The sequence below is a fragment of the Entelurus aequoreus genome, linkage group LG10 (genome assembly GCF_033978785.1).
Source record: "Entelurus aequoreus isolate RoL-2023_Sb linkage group LG10, RoL_Eaeq_v1.1, whole genome shotgun sequence".
Taxonomy (NCBI): domain Eukaryota; kingdom Metazoa; phylum Chordata; class Actinopteri; order Syngnathiformes; family Syngnathidae; genus Entelurus; species Entelurus aequoreus.
Window position 1 is genome coordinate 44,255,931 of NC_084740.1, and position 12,500 is coordinate 44,268,430.

The following is a 12,500-nucleotide window of genomic DNA, read 5'->3' on the forward strand; positions in this document are numbered from 1 at the left end:
AAGCCAAGAAGCAGGCCAAGAAACAAGCCAAGGTGATGCTTTGGAAGGCTTTTTTTTATTGGCCGTTGTTTTTGGATGTAAACAAGGGGTGTCCAAAGTGTGGCCCGGGGGTCGTTTGTGGCCCGCAGCTCTTTCAAAGTGGAAGCAAAGAGCTAACAGGGTAAATGTAATGAAAAAGATGATGCAATATTGATATTGACTAGCCAGAAATCATACTCAAGTAAGAGTACTTTTACTTTAGAGAATTTATTACTCAAGTAAAAGTAAGGAGTAGTCACCCAAATATTTACTCGAGTAAAGGTAAAAAGTATGTTGTGAAAAAACTACTCAAGTACTGAGTAACTGATGAGTAACCTGTTGGTTTAATGATGACGGCAACAAATAATGCACAAAACATAAAAATAGCAATGAGCAAATTCAGACCCAGGAATATCTCTTATGCAACTAAAACAATAATATATATTAAATAATTATACATTAACATAAAAAAAAAGAAGGCAAATTGAGCCACAATAAATTAACAGCACCATAGGCTCAGTAGGCAGATATTACAAAGGAAAATAACAAGTTAGCCTTTACGCAAACCATAACTGATAGGTGTGGGCTGCACCTGGGAACACACTGATTGGTGTTTCTATGCATGAGTGTGCGTGTGCGTGTGCGTGTGTGTGTGTGTGTGTGTGTGTGTGTGTGTGTCTATGAGGCTGCAGTGCGTTAATAAATGTCCCCACACGATGTACATTTCACAGTGATTCATAGCAGGGAAGCTAACATCAGCCTGCGGTGACAGCCAAAATATTTACTAACGTTACTTACCGCCACGTGCTTCCTCAAATTTGACGTTGAGTTCATGTAAGCTTAAATGTCCACTTGTTTGGGGAGACACATATGACAATGCATGACAACAGTTTTTTTGGTCGTCTAAAGCGTGAACATCGATTGTATGTGAGGCCAGGGGTGTTTGCGTTCGTTGTTGTCTCTGCCATTGTTGTTGTTTGCCGCTGAAACTTTATGTGCAGTTAATCATGTGATCGCCTGGCTCTGTTTGATTGGTGAAACGGAGTCAAACGTCACCAGTGACTGCATTTGATTGGTGAAACGGAGTCAAACGTCACCAGTGACTGCATTTGATTGGTGAAACGGAGTCAAACGTCACCAGTGACTGAATTTGATTGGTGAAACGCAGTCAAACGTCACCAGTGACTGCATTTGATTGGTGAAACGGAGTCAAACGTCACCAGTGACTGCATTTGATTGGTGAAACGGAGTCAAACGTCACCAGTGACTGCATTTGATTGGGGAAATGGAGTCAAACGTCACCAGTGACCGTATTTGATTGGTGAAACGGAGTCAAACGTCACCAGTGACCGCATTTGATTGGTGAAACGGAGTCAAACGTCACCAGTGACCGCATTTGATTGGTGAAACGGAGTCAAACGTCACCAGTGACCGCATTTGATTGGTGAAACGGAGTCAAACGTCACCAGTGACTGCATTTGATTGGTGAAACGGAGTCAAACGTCACCAGTGACTGCATTTGATTGGTGAAACGGAGTCAAACGTCACCAGTGACTGCATCTGATTGGTGAAACGGAGTGAAACGTCACCAGTGACTGCATTTGATTGGTGAAACGCAGTCAAAACGTCACCAGTGACTGCATTTGATTGGTGAAACGGAGTCAAACGTCACCAGTGACTGCATTTGATTGGTGAAACGGAGTCAAACGTCACCAGTGACTGCATTTGATTGGTGAAACGGAGTCAAACGTCACCAGTGACTGCATTTGATTGGTGAAACGGAGTCAAACGTCACCAGTGACTGCATTTGATTGGTGAAACGGAGTCAAACGTCACCAGTGACTGCATTTGATTGGTGAAACGGAGTCAAACGTCACCAGTGACTGCATTTGATTGGTGAAACGGAGTCAAACGTCACCAGTGACTGAATTTGATTGGTGAAACGGAGTCAAACGTCACCAGTGACTGCATTTGATTGGTGAAACGGAGTCAAAGGTCACCAGTGACTGCATTTGATTGGTGAAACTGAGTCAAACGTCACCAGTGACTGCATTTGATTGGGGAAACGGAGTCAAACGTCACCAGTGACCGTATTTGATTGGTGAAACGGAGTCAAACGTCACCAGTGACCGCATTTGATTGGGGAAACGAGTCAAACGTCACCAGTGACCGCATTTGATTGGTGAAACAGAGTCAAACGTCACCAGTGACTGCATTTGATTGGTGAAACGGAGTCAAACGTCACCAGTGACCGCATTTGATTGGTGAAACGGAGTCAAACGTCACCAGTGACCGCATTTGATTGGTGAAACGGAGTCAAACGTCACCAGTGACTGCATTTGATTGGTGAAACGGTGTCAAACGTCACCAGTGACTGAATTTGATTGGTGAAACGGAGTCAAACTTCACCAGTGACTGCATTTGATTGGTGAAACGGAGTCAAACGTCACCAGTGACTGCATTTGATTGGTGAAACGGAGTCAAACGTCACCAGTGATTGCATTTGATTGGTGAAACGGAGTCAAACGTCACCAGTGACTGCATTTGATTGGGGAAACGGAGTCAAACGTCACCAGTGACCGTATTTGATTGGTGAAACGGAGTCAAACGTCACCAGTGACTGCATTTGATTGGTGAAACGTAGTCAAACGTCACCAGTGACTGCATCTGATTGGTGAAACGGAGTCAAACGTCACCAGTGACTGCATTTGATTGGTGAAACGGAGTCAAACGTCACCAGTGACTGCATTTGATTGGTGAAACAGAGTCCAACGTCACCAGTGACTGCATTTCATTGGTGAAACGGAGTCAAACGTCACCAGTGACTGCATTTGATTGGTGAAACGGAGTCAAACGTCACCAGTGACTGCATTTGATTGGTGAAACGGAGTCAAACGTCACCAGTGACTGTATTTGATTGGTGAAACGGAGTCAGACGTCACCAGTGACTGCATTTGATTGGTGAAACGGAGTCAAACGTCACCAGTGACTGCATTTGATTGGTGAAACGGAGTCAAACGTCACCAGTGACTGCATTTGATTGGTGAAACGGAGTCAAACGTCACCAGTGACTGCATTTGATTGGTGAAACGGAGTCAAACGTCACCAGTGACTGCATTTGATTGGTGAAACGGAGTCAAACGTCACCAGTGACTGCATTTGATTGGTGAAACGGAGTCAAACGTCACCAGTGACCGCATTTGATTGGTGAAACGGAGTCAAACGTCACCAGTGACTGCATTTGATTGGTGAAACGGAGTCAAACGTCACCAGTGACCGCATTTGATTGGTGAAACGGAGTCAAATGTCACCAGTGACTGCATTTGATTGGTGAAACGGAGTCAAACGTCACCAGTGACTGCATTTGATTGGTGAAACGGAGTCAAACGTCACCAGTGACTGCATTTGATTGGTGAAACGGAGTCCAACGTCACCAGTGACTGCATTTCATTGGTGAAACGGAGTCAAACGTCACCAGTGACTGCATTTGATTGGTGAAACGGAGTCAAACGTCACCAGTGACTGCATTTGATTGGTGAAACGGAGTCAAACGTCACCAGTGACTGCATTTGATTGGTGAAACGGAGTCAAACGTCACCAGTGACTGCATTTGATTGGTGAAACGGAGTCAAACGTCACCAGTGACTGCATTTGATTGGTGAAACGGAGTCAAACGTCACCAGTGACTGCATTTGATTGGTGAAACGGAGTCAAACGTCACCAGTGACTGCATTTGATTGGTGAAACGGAGTCAAACGTCACCAGTGACTGCATTTGATTGGTGAAACGGAGTCAAAGGTCACCAGTGACTGCATTTGATTGGTGAAACTGAGTCAAAGGTCACCAGTGACTGCATTTGATTGGTGAAACGGAGTCAAACGTCACCAGTGACTGCATTTGATTGGTGAAACGGAGTCAAACGTCACCAGTGACTGCATTTGATTGGTGAAACGGAGTCAAACGTCACCAGTGACTGCATTTGATTGGTGAAACGGAGTCAAACGTCACCAGTGACCGCATTTGATTGGTGAAACGGAGTCAAACGTCACCAGTGACTGCATTTGATTGGTGAAACGGAGTCAAATGTCACCAGTGACTGCATTTGATTGGTGAAACGGAGTCAAACGTCACCAGTGACTGCATTTGATTGGTGAAACGGAGTCAAACGTCACCAGTGACTGCATTTGATTGGTGAAACGGAGTCCAACGTCACCAGTGACTGCATTTCATTGGTGAAACGGAGTCAAACGTCACCAGTGACTGCATTTGATTGGTGAAACGGAGTCAAACGTCACCAGTGACTGCATTTGATTGGTGAAACGGAGTCAAACGTCACCAGTGACTGTATTTGATTGGTGAAACGGAGTCAAACGTCACCAGTGACTGCATTTGATTGGTGAAACGGAGTCAAACGTCACCAGTGACTGCATTTGATTGGTGAAACGGAGTCAAACGTCACCAGTGACTGCATTTGATTGGTGAAACGGAGTCAAACGTCACCAGTGACTGAATTTGATTGGTGAAACGGAGTCAAACGTCACCAGTGACTGCATTTGATTGGTGAAACGGAGTCAAAGGTCACCAGTGACTGCATTTGATTGGTGAAACTGAGTCAAACGTCACCAGTGACTGCATTTGATTGGGGAAACAGAGTCAAACGTCACCAGTGACCGTATTTGATTGGTGAAACGGAGTCAAACGTCACCAGTGACCGCATTTGATTGGGGAAACGAGTCAAACGTCACCAGTGACCGCATTTGATTGGTGAAACAGAGTCAAACGTCACCAGTGACTGCATTTGATTGGTGAAACGGAGTCAAACGTCACCAGTGACCGCATTTGATTGGTGAAACGGAGTCAAACGTCACCAGTGACTGCATTTGATTGGTGAAACGGAGTCAAACGTCACCAGTGACTGCATTTGATTGGTGAAACGGAGTCAAACGTCACCAGTGACTGAATTTGATTGGTGAAACGGAGTCAAACTTCACCAGTGACTGCATTTGATTGGGGAAACGGAGTCAAACGTCACCAGTGACCGTATTTGATTGGTGAAACGGAGTCAAACGTCACCAGTGACTGCATTTGATTGGTGAAACGTAGTCAAACGTCACCAGTGACTGCATCTGATTGGTGAAACGGAGTCAAACGTCACCAGTGACTGCATTTGATTGGTGAAACGGAGTCAAACGTCACCAGTGACTGCATTTGATTGGTGAAACAGAGTCCAACGTCACCAGTGACTGCATTTCATTGGTGAAACGGAGTCAAACGTCACCAGTGACTGCATTTGATTGGTGAAACGGAGTCAAACGTCACCAGTGACTGCATTTGATTGGTGAAACGGAGTCAAACGTCACCAGTGACTGTATTTGATTGGTGAAACGGAGTCAAACGTCACCAGTGACTGCATTTGATTGGTGAAACGGAGTCAAACGTCACCAGTGACTGCATTTGATTGGTGAAACGGAGTCAAACGTCACCAGTGACTGCATTTGATTGGTGAAACGGAGTCAAACGTCACCATTGACTGCATTTGATTGGTGAAACGGAGTCAAACGTCACCAGTGACTGCATTTGATTGGTGAAACGGAGTCAAACGTCACCAGTGACTGCATTTGATTGGTGAAACGGAGTCAAACGTCACCAGTGACTGCATTTGATTGGTGAAACGGAGTCAAACGTCACCAGTGACCGCATTTGATTGGTGAAACGGAGTCAAACGTCACCAGTGACTGCATTTGATTGGTGAAACGGAGTCAAATGTCACCAGTGACTGCATTTGATTGGTGAAACGGAGTCAAATGTCACCAGTGACTGCATTTGATTGGTGAAACGGAGTCAAACGTCACCAGTGACTGCATTTGATTGGTGAAACGGAGTCAAACGTCACCAGTGACTGCATTTGATTGGTGAAACGGAGTCCAACGTCACCAGTGACTGCATTTCATTGGTGAAACGGAGTCAAACGTCACCAGTGACTGCATTTGATTGGTGAAACGGAGTCAAACGTCACCAGTGACTGCATTTGATTGGTGAAACGGAGTCAAACGTCACCAGTGACTGTATTTGATTGGTGAAACGGAGTCAAACGTCACCAGTGACTGCATTTGATTGGTGAAACGGAGTCAAACGTCACCAGTGACTGCATTTGATTGGTGAAACGGAGTCAAACGTCACCAGTGACTGCATTTGATTGGTGAAACGGAGTCAAACGTCACCAGTGACTGCATTTGATTGGTGAAACGGAGTCAAACGTCACCAGTGACTGCATTTGATTGGTGAAACGGAGTCAAACGTCACCAGTGACTGCATTTGATTGGTGAAACGGAGTCAAACGTCACCAGTGACTGCATTTGATTTGTGAAACGGAGTCAAACGTCACCAGTGACTGCATTTGATTGGTGAAACGGAGTCAAACGTCACCAGTGACTACATTTGATTGGTGAAACGGAGTCAAACGTCACCAGTGACTGCATTTGATTGGTGAAACGGAGTCAAACGTCACCAGTAACTGCATTTGATTGGTGAAACGGAGTCAAACGTCACCAGTGACTGCATTTGATTGGGGAAACGGAGTCAAACGTCACCAGTGACCGTATTTGATTGGTGAAACGGAGTCAAACGTCACCAGTGACCGCATTTGATTGGTGAAACGGAGTCAAACGTCACCAGTGACCGTATTTCATTGGTGAAACGGAGTCAAACGTCACCAGTGACCGTATTTCATTGGTGAAACGGAGTCAAACGTCACCAGTGACTGCATTTGATTGGTGAAACGGAGTCAAACGTCACCAGTGACTGCATTTGATTGGTGAAACGGAGTCAAACGTCACCAGTGACTGCATTTGATTGGTGAAACGGAGTCAAACGTCACCAGTGACTCCATTTGATTGGTGAAACGGAGTCAAACGTCACCAGTGACTGCATTTGATTGGGGAAACGGAGTCAAACGTCACCAGTGACTGCATTTGATTGGTGAAACGGAGTCAGACGTCACCAGTGACCGCATTTGATTGGGGAAACGGAGTCAAACGTCACCAGTGACCGTATTTGATTGGTGAAACGGAGTCAAACGTCACCAGTGACCGCATTTGATTGGGGAAACGGAGTCAAACGTCACCAGTGACTGCATTTGATTGGTGAAACGGAGTCAAACGTCACCAGTGACCGCATTTGATTGGTGAAACGGAGTCAAACGTCACCAGTGACTGCATTTGATTGGTGAAACGGAGTCAAACGTCACCAGTGACTGCATTTGATTGGGGAAACGGAGTCAAACGTCACCAGTGACTGCATTTGATTGGGGAAACGGAGTCAAACGTCACCAGTGACCGTATTTGATTGGTGAAACGGAGTCAAACGTCACAAGGGACTGCATTTGATTGGGGAAACGGAGTCAAACGTCACCAGTGACCGTATTTGATTGGTGAAACGGAATCAAACGTCACCAGTGACCGCATTTGATTGGGGAAACGGAGTCAAACGTCACCAGTGACAGCATTTGATTGGGGAAACGGAGTCAAACGTCACCAGTGACCGTATTTGATTGGTGAAACGGAGTCAAACGTCACCAGTGACCGCATTTGATTGGGGAAACGGAGTCAAACGTCACCAGTGACTGCATTTGATTGGGGAAACGGAGTCAAACGTCACCAGTGACCGTATTTGATTGGTGAAACGGAGTCAAACGTCACCAGTGACTGCATTTGATTGGTGAAACGGAGTCAAACGTCACCAGTGACCGCATTTGATTGGGGAAACGGAGTCAAACGTCACCAGTGACTGCATTTGATTGGTGAAACGGAGTCAAACGTCACCAGTGACCGCATTTGATTGGGGAAACGGCGTCAAACGTCACCAGTGACTGCATTTGATTGGGGAAACGGAGTCAAACGTCACCAGTGACCGTATTTGATTGGTGAAACGGAGTCAAACGTCACCAGTGACTGCATTTGATTGGGGAAACTGAGTCAAACGTCACCAGTGACTGCATTTGATTGGTGAAACGGAGTCAAACGTCACCAGTGACTGCATTTGATTGGTGAAACGGAGTCAAACGTCACCAGTGACTGCATTTGATTGGTGAAACGGAGTCAAACGTCACCAGTGACTGCATCTGATTGGTGAAACGGAGTCAAACGTCACCAGTGACTGCATCTGATTGGTGAAACGGAGTCAAACGTCACCAGTGACTGCATTTGATTGGTGAAACGGAGTCAAACGTCACCAGTGACTGCATTTGATTGGTGAAACGGAGTCAAACGTCACCAGTGACTGCATCTGATTGGTGAAACGGAGTCAAACGTCACCAGTGACTGCATCTGATTGGTGAAACGGAGTCAAACGTCACCAGTGACTGCATTTGATTGGTGAAACGGAGTCAAACGTCACCAGTGACTGCATTTGATTGGTGAAACGGAGTCAAAGAGTCAAACGTCACCAGTGACTGCATTTGATTGGTGAAACGGAGTCAAACGTCACCAGTGACTGCATTTGATTGGTGAAACGGAGTCAAACGTCACCAGTGACTGCATTTGATTGGTTAAACGGAGTCAAACGTCACCAGTGACTGCATTTGATTGGTGAAACGGAGTCAAACGTTACCAGTGACTGCATTTGATTGGGGAAACGGAGTCAAACGTCACCAGTGACTGCATTTGATTGGTGAAACGGAGTCAAACGTCACCAGTGACTACATTTGATTGGTGAAACGGAGTCAAACGTCACCAGTGACTGCATTTGATTGGGGAAACGGAGTCAAAGGTCACCAGTGACTGCATTTGATTGGTGAAACGGAGTCAAACGTCACCATTGACTGCATTTGATTGGTGAAACGGAGTCAAACGTCACCAGTGACTGCATTTGATTGGTGAAACGGAGTCAAACGTCACCAGTGACTGCATTTGATTGGTGAAACGGAGTCAAACGTCACCAGTGACTGCATTTGATTGGTGAAACGGAGTCAAACGTCACCAGTGACTGCATCTGATTGGTGAAACGGAGTCAAACGTCACCAGTGACTGCATTTGATTGGTGAAACGGAGTCAAACGTCACCAGTGACTGCATTTGATTGGTGAAACGGAGTCAAACGTCACCAGTGACTGCATTTGATTGGGGAAACGGAGTCAAACGTCACCAGTGACCGTATTTGATTGGTGAAACGGAGTCAAACGTCACCAGTGACCGCATTTGATTGGTGAAACGGAGTCAAACGTCACCAGTGACCGTATTTCATTGGTGAAACGGAGTCAAACGTCACCAGTGACCGTATTTCATTGGTGAAACGGAGTCAAACGTCACCAGTGACTGCATTTGATTGGTGAAACGGAGTCAAACGTCACCAGTGACTGCATTTGATTGGTGAAACGGAGTCAAACGTCACCAGTGACTGCATTTGATTGGTGAAACGGAGTCAAACGTCACCAGTGACTGCATTTGATTGGTGAAACGGAGTCAAACGTCACCAGTGACTGCATTTGATTGGGGAAACGGAGTCAAACGTCACCAGTGACTGCATTTGATTGGTGAAACGGAGTCAGACGTCACCAGTGACCGCATTTGATTGGGGAAACGGAGTCAAACGTCACCAGTGACCGTATTTGATTGGTGAAACGGAGTCAAACGTCACCAGTGACCGCATTTGATTGGGGAAACGGAGTCAAACGTCACCAGTGACTGCATTTGATTGGTGAAACGGAGTCAAACGTCACCAGTGACCGCATTTGATTGGTGAAACGGAGTCAAACGTCACCAGTGACTGCATTTGATTGGTGAAACGGAGTCAAACGTCACCAGTGACTGCATTTGATTGGGGAAACGGAGTCAAACGTCACCAGTGACTGCATTTGATTGGGGAAACGGAGTCAAACGTCACCAGTGACCGTATTTGATTGGTGAAACGGAGTCAAACGTCACAAGGGACTGCATTTGATTGGGGAAACGGAGTCAAACGTCACCAGTGACCGTATTTGATTGGTGAAACGGAGTCAAACGTCACCAGTGACCGCATTTGATTGGGGAAACGGAGTCAAACGTCACCAGTGACAGCATTTGATTGGGGAAACGGAGTCAAACGTCACCAGTGACCGTATTTGATTGGTGAAACGGAGTCAAACGTCACCAGTGACCGCATTTGATTGGGGAAACGGAGTCAAACGTCACCAGTGACTGCATTTGATTGGGGAAACGGAGTCAAACGTCACCAGTGACCGTATTTGATTGGTGAAACGGAGTCAAACGTCACCAGTGACTGCATTTGATTGGTGAAACGGAGTCAAACGTCACCAGTGACCGCATTTGATTGGGGAAACGGAGTCAAACGTCACCAGTGACTGCATTTGATTGGTGAAACGGAGTCAAACGTCACCAGTGACCGCATTTGATTGGGGAAACGGAGTCAAACGTCACCAGTGACTGCATTTGATTGGGGAAACGGAGTCAAACGTCACCAGTGACCGTATTTGATTGGTGAAACGGAGTCAAACGTCACCAGTGACTGCATTTGATTGGGGGAACTGAGTCAAACGTCACCAGTGACTGCATTTGATTGGTGAAACGGAGTCAAACGTCACCAGTGACTGCATTTGATTGGTGAAACGGAGTCAAACGTCACCAGTGACTGCATTTGATTGGTGAAACGGAGTCAAACGTCACCAGTGACTGCATCTGATTGGTGAAACGGAGTCAAACGTCACCAGTGACTGCATCTGATTGGTGAAACGGAGTCAAACGTCACCAGTGACTGCATTTGATTGGTGAAACGGAGTCAAACGTCACCAGTGACTGCATTTGATTGGTGAAACGGAGTCAAACGTCACCAGTGACTGCATCTGATTGGTGAAACGGAGTCAAACGTCACCAGTGACTGCATCTGATTGGTGAAACGGAGTCAAACGTCACCAGTGACTGCATTTGATTGGTGAAACGGAGTCAAACGTCACCAGTGACTGCATTTGATTGGTGAAACGGAGTCAAACGTCACCAGTGACTGCATTTGATTGGTGAAACGGAGTCAAACGTCACCAGTGACTGCATTTGATTGGTGAAACGGAGTCAAACGTCACCAGTGACTGCATTTGATTGGTGAAACGGAGTCAAACGTCACCAGTGACTGCATTTGATTGGTTAAACGGAGTCAAACGTCACCAGTGACTGCATTTGATTGGTGAAACGGAGTCAAACGTTACCAGTGACTGCATTTGATTGGGGAAACGGAGTCAAACGTCACCAGTGACTGCATTTGATTGGTGAAACGGAGTCAAACGTCACCAGTGACTACATTTGATTGGTGAAACGGAGTCAAACGTCACCAGTGACTGCATTTGATTGGGGAAACGGAGTCAAACGTCACCAGTGACTGCATTTGATTGGGGAAACGGAGTCAAAGGTCACCAGTGACTGCATTTGATTGGTGAAACGGAGTCAAACGTCACCATTGACTGCATTTGATTGGTGAAACGGAGTCAAACGTCACCAGTGACTGCATTTGATTGGTGAAACGGAGTCAAACGTCACCAGTGACTGCATTTGATTGGTGAAACGGAGTCAAACGTCACCAGTGACTGCATTTGATTGGTGAAACGGAGTCAAACGTCACCAGTGACTGCATCTGATTGGTGAAACGGAGTCAAACGTCACCAGTGACTGCATCTGATTGGTGAAACGGAGTCAAACGTCACCAGTGACTGCATTTGATTGGTGAAACGGAGTCAAACGTCACCAGTGACTGCATTTGATTGGTGAAACGGAGTCAAACGTCACCAGTGACTGCATTTGATTGGTGAAACGGAGTCAAACGTCACCAGTGACTGCATTTGATTGGTGAAACGGAGTCAAACGTCACCAGTGACTGCATCTGATTGGTGAAACGGAGTCAAACGTCACCAGTGACTGCATCTGATTGGTGAAACGGAGTCAAACGTCACCAGTGACCGTATTTGATTGGTGAAACGGAGTCAAACGTCACCAGTGACTGCATTTGATTGGGGAAACGGAGTCAAACGTCACCAGTGACTGCATTTGATTGGTGAAACGGAGTCAAACGTCACCATTGACTGCATTTGATTGGTGAAACGGAGTCAAACGTCACCAGTGACTGCATTTGATTGGTGAAACGGAGTCAAACGTCACCTGTGACTGCATCTGATTGGTGAAACGGAGTCAAACGTCACCAGTGACTGCATCTGATTGGTGAAACGGAGTCAAACGTCACCAGTGACCGTATTTGATTGGTGAAACTGAGTCAAACGTCACCAGTGACTGCATTTGATTGGGGAAACGGAGTCAAAGGTCACCAGTGACTGCATTTGATTGGTGAAACGGAGTCAAACGTCACCATTGACTGCATTTGATTGGTGAAACGGAGTCAAACGTCACCAGTGACTGCATTTGATTGGTGAAACGGAGTCAAACGTCACCAGTGACTGCATTTGATTGGTGAAACGGAGTCAAACGTCACCAGTGACTGCATTTGATTGGT

At 46.2% G+C, this 12,500-nt stretch overlaps 1 protein-coding gene across 5 annotated transcripts in view; it reads left to right on the forward strand.

Moving 5' to 3' along the window:
• usp16 (ubiquitin specific peptidase 16) overlaps positions 1-12,500 on the forward strand; it is a 62,856-nt gene that overhangs the window by 32,363 nt on the left and 17,993 nt on the right. For all 5 annotated transcript variants that reach the window (XM_062060934.1, XM_062060933.1, XM_062060932.1 and 2 more), the window contains one exon: positions 1-32. This exon is cut by the window's left edge and continues 115 nt beyond it. In XM_062060934.1, the coding sequence (XP_061916918.1) occupies positions 1-32 (32 nt within the window). The remainder of the gene's footprint in view (positions 33-12,500) is intronic.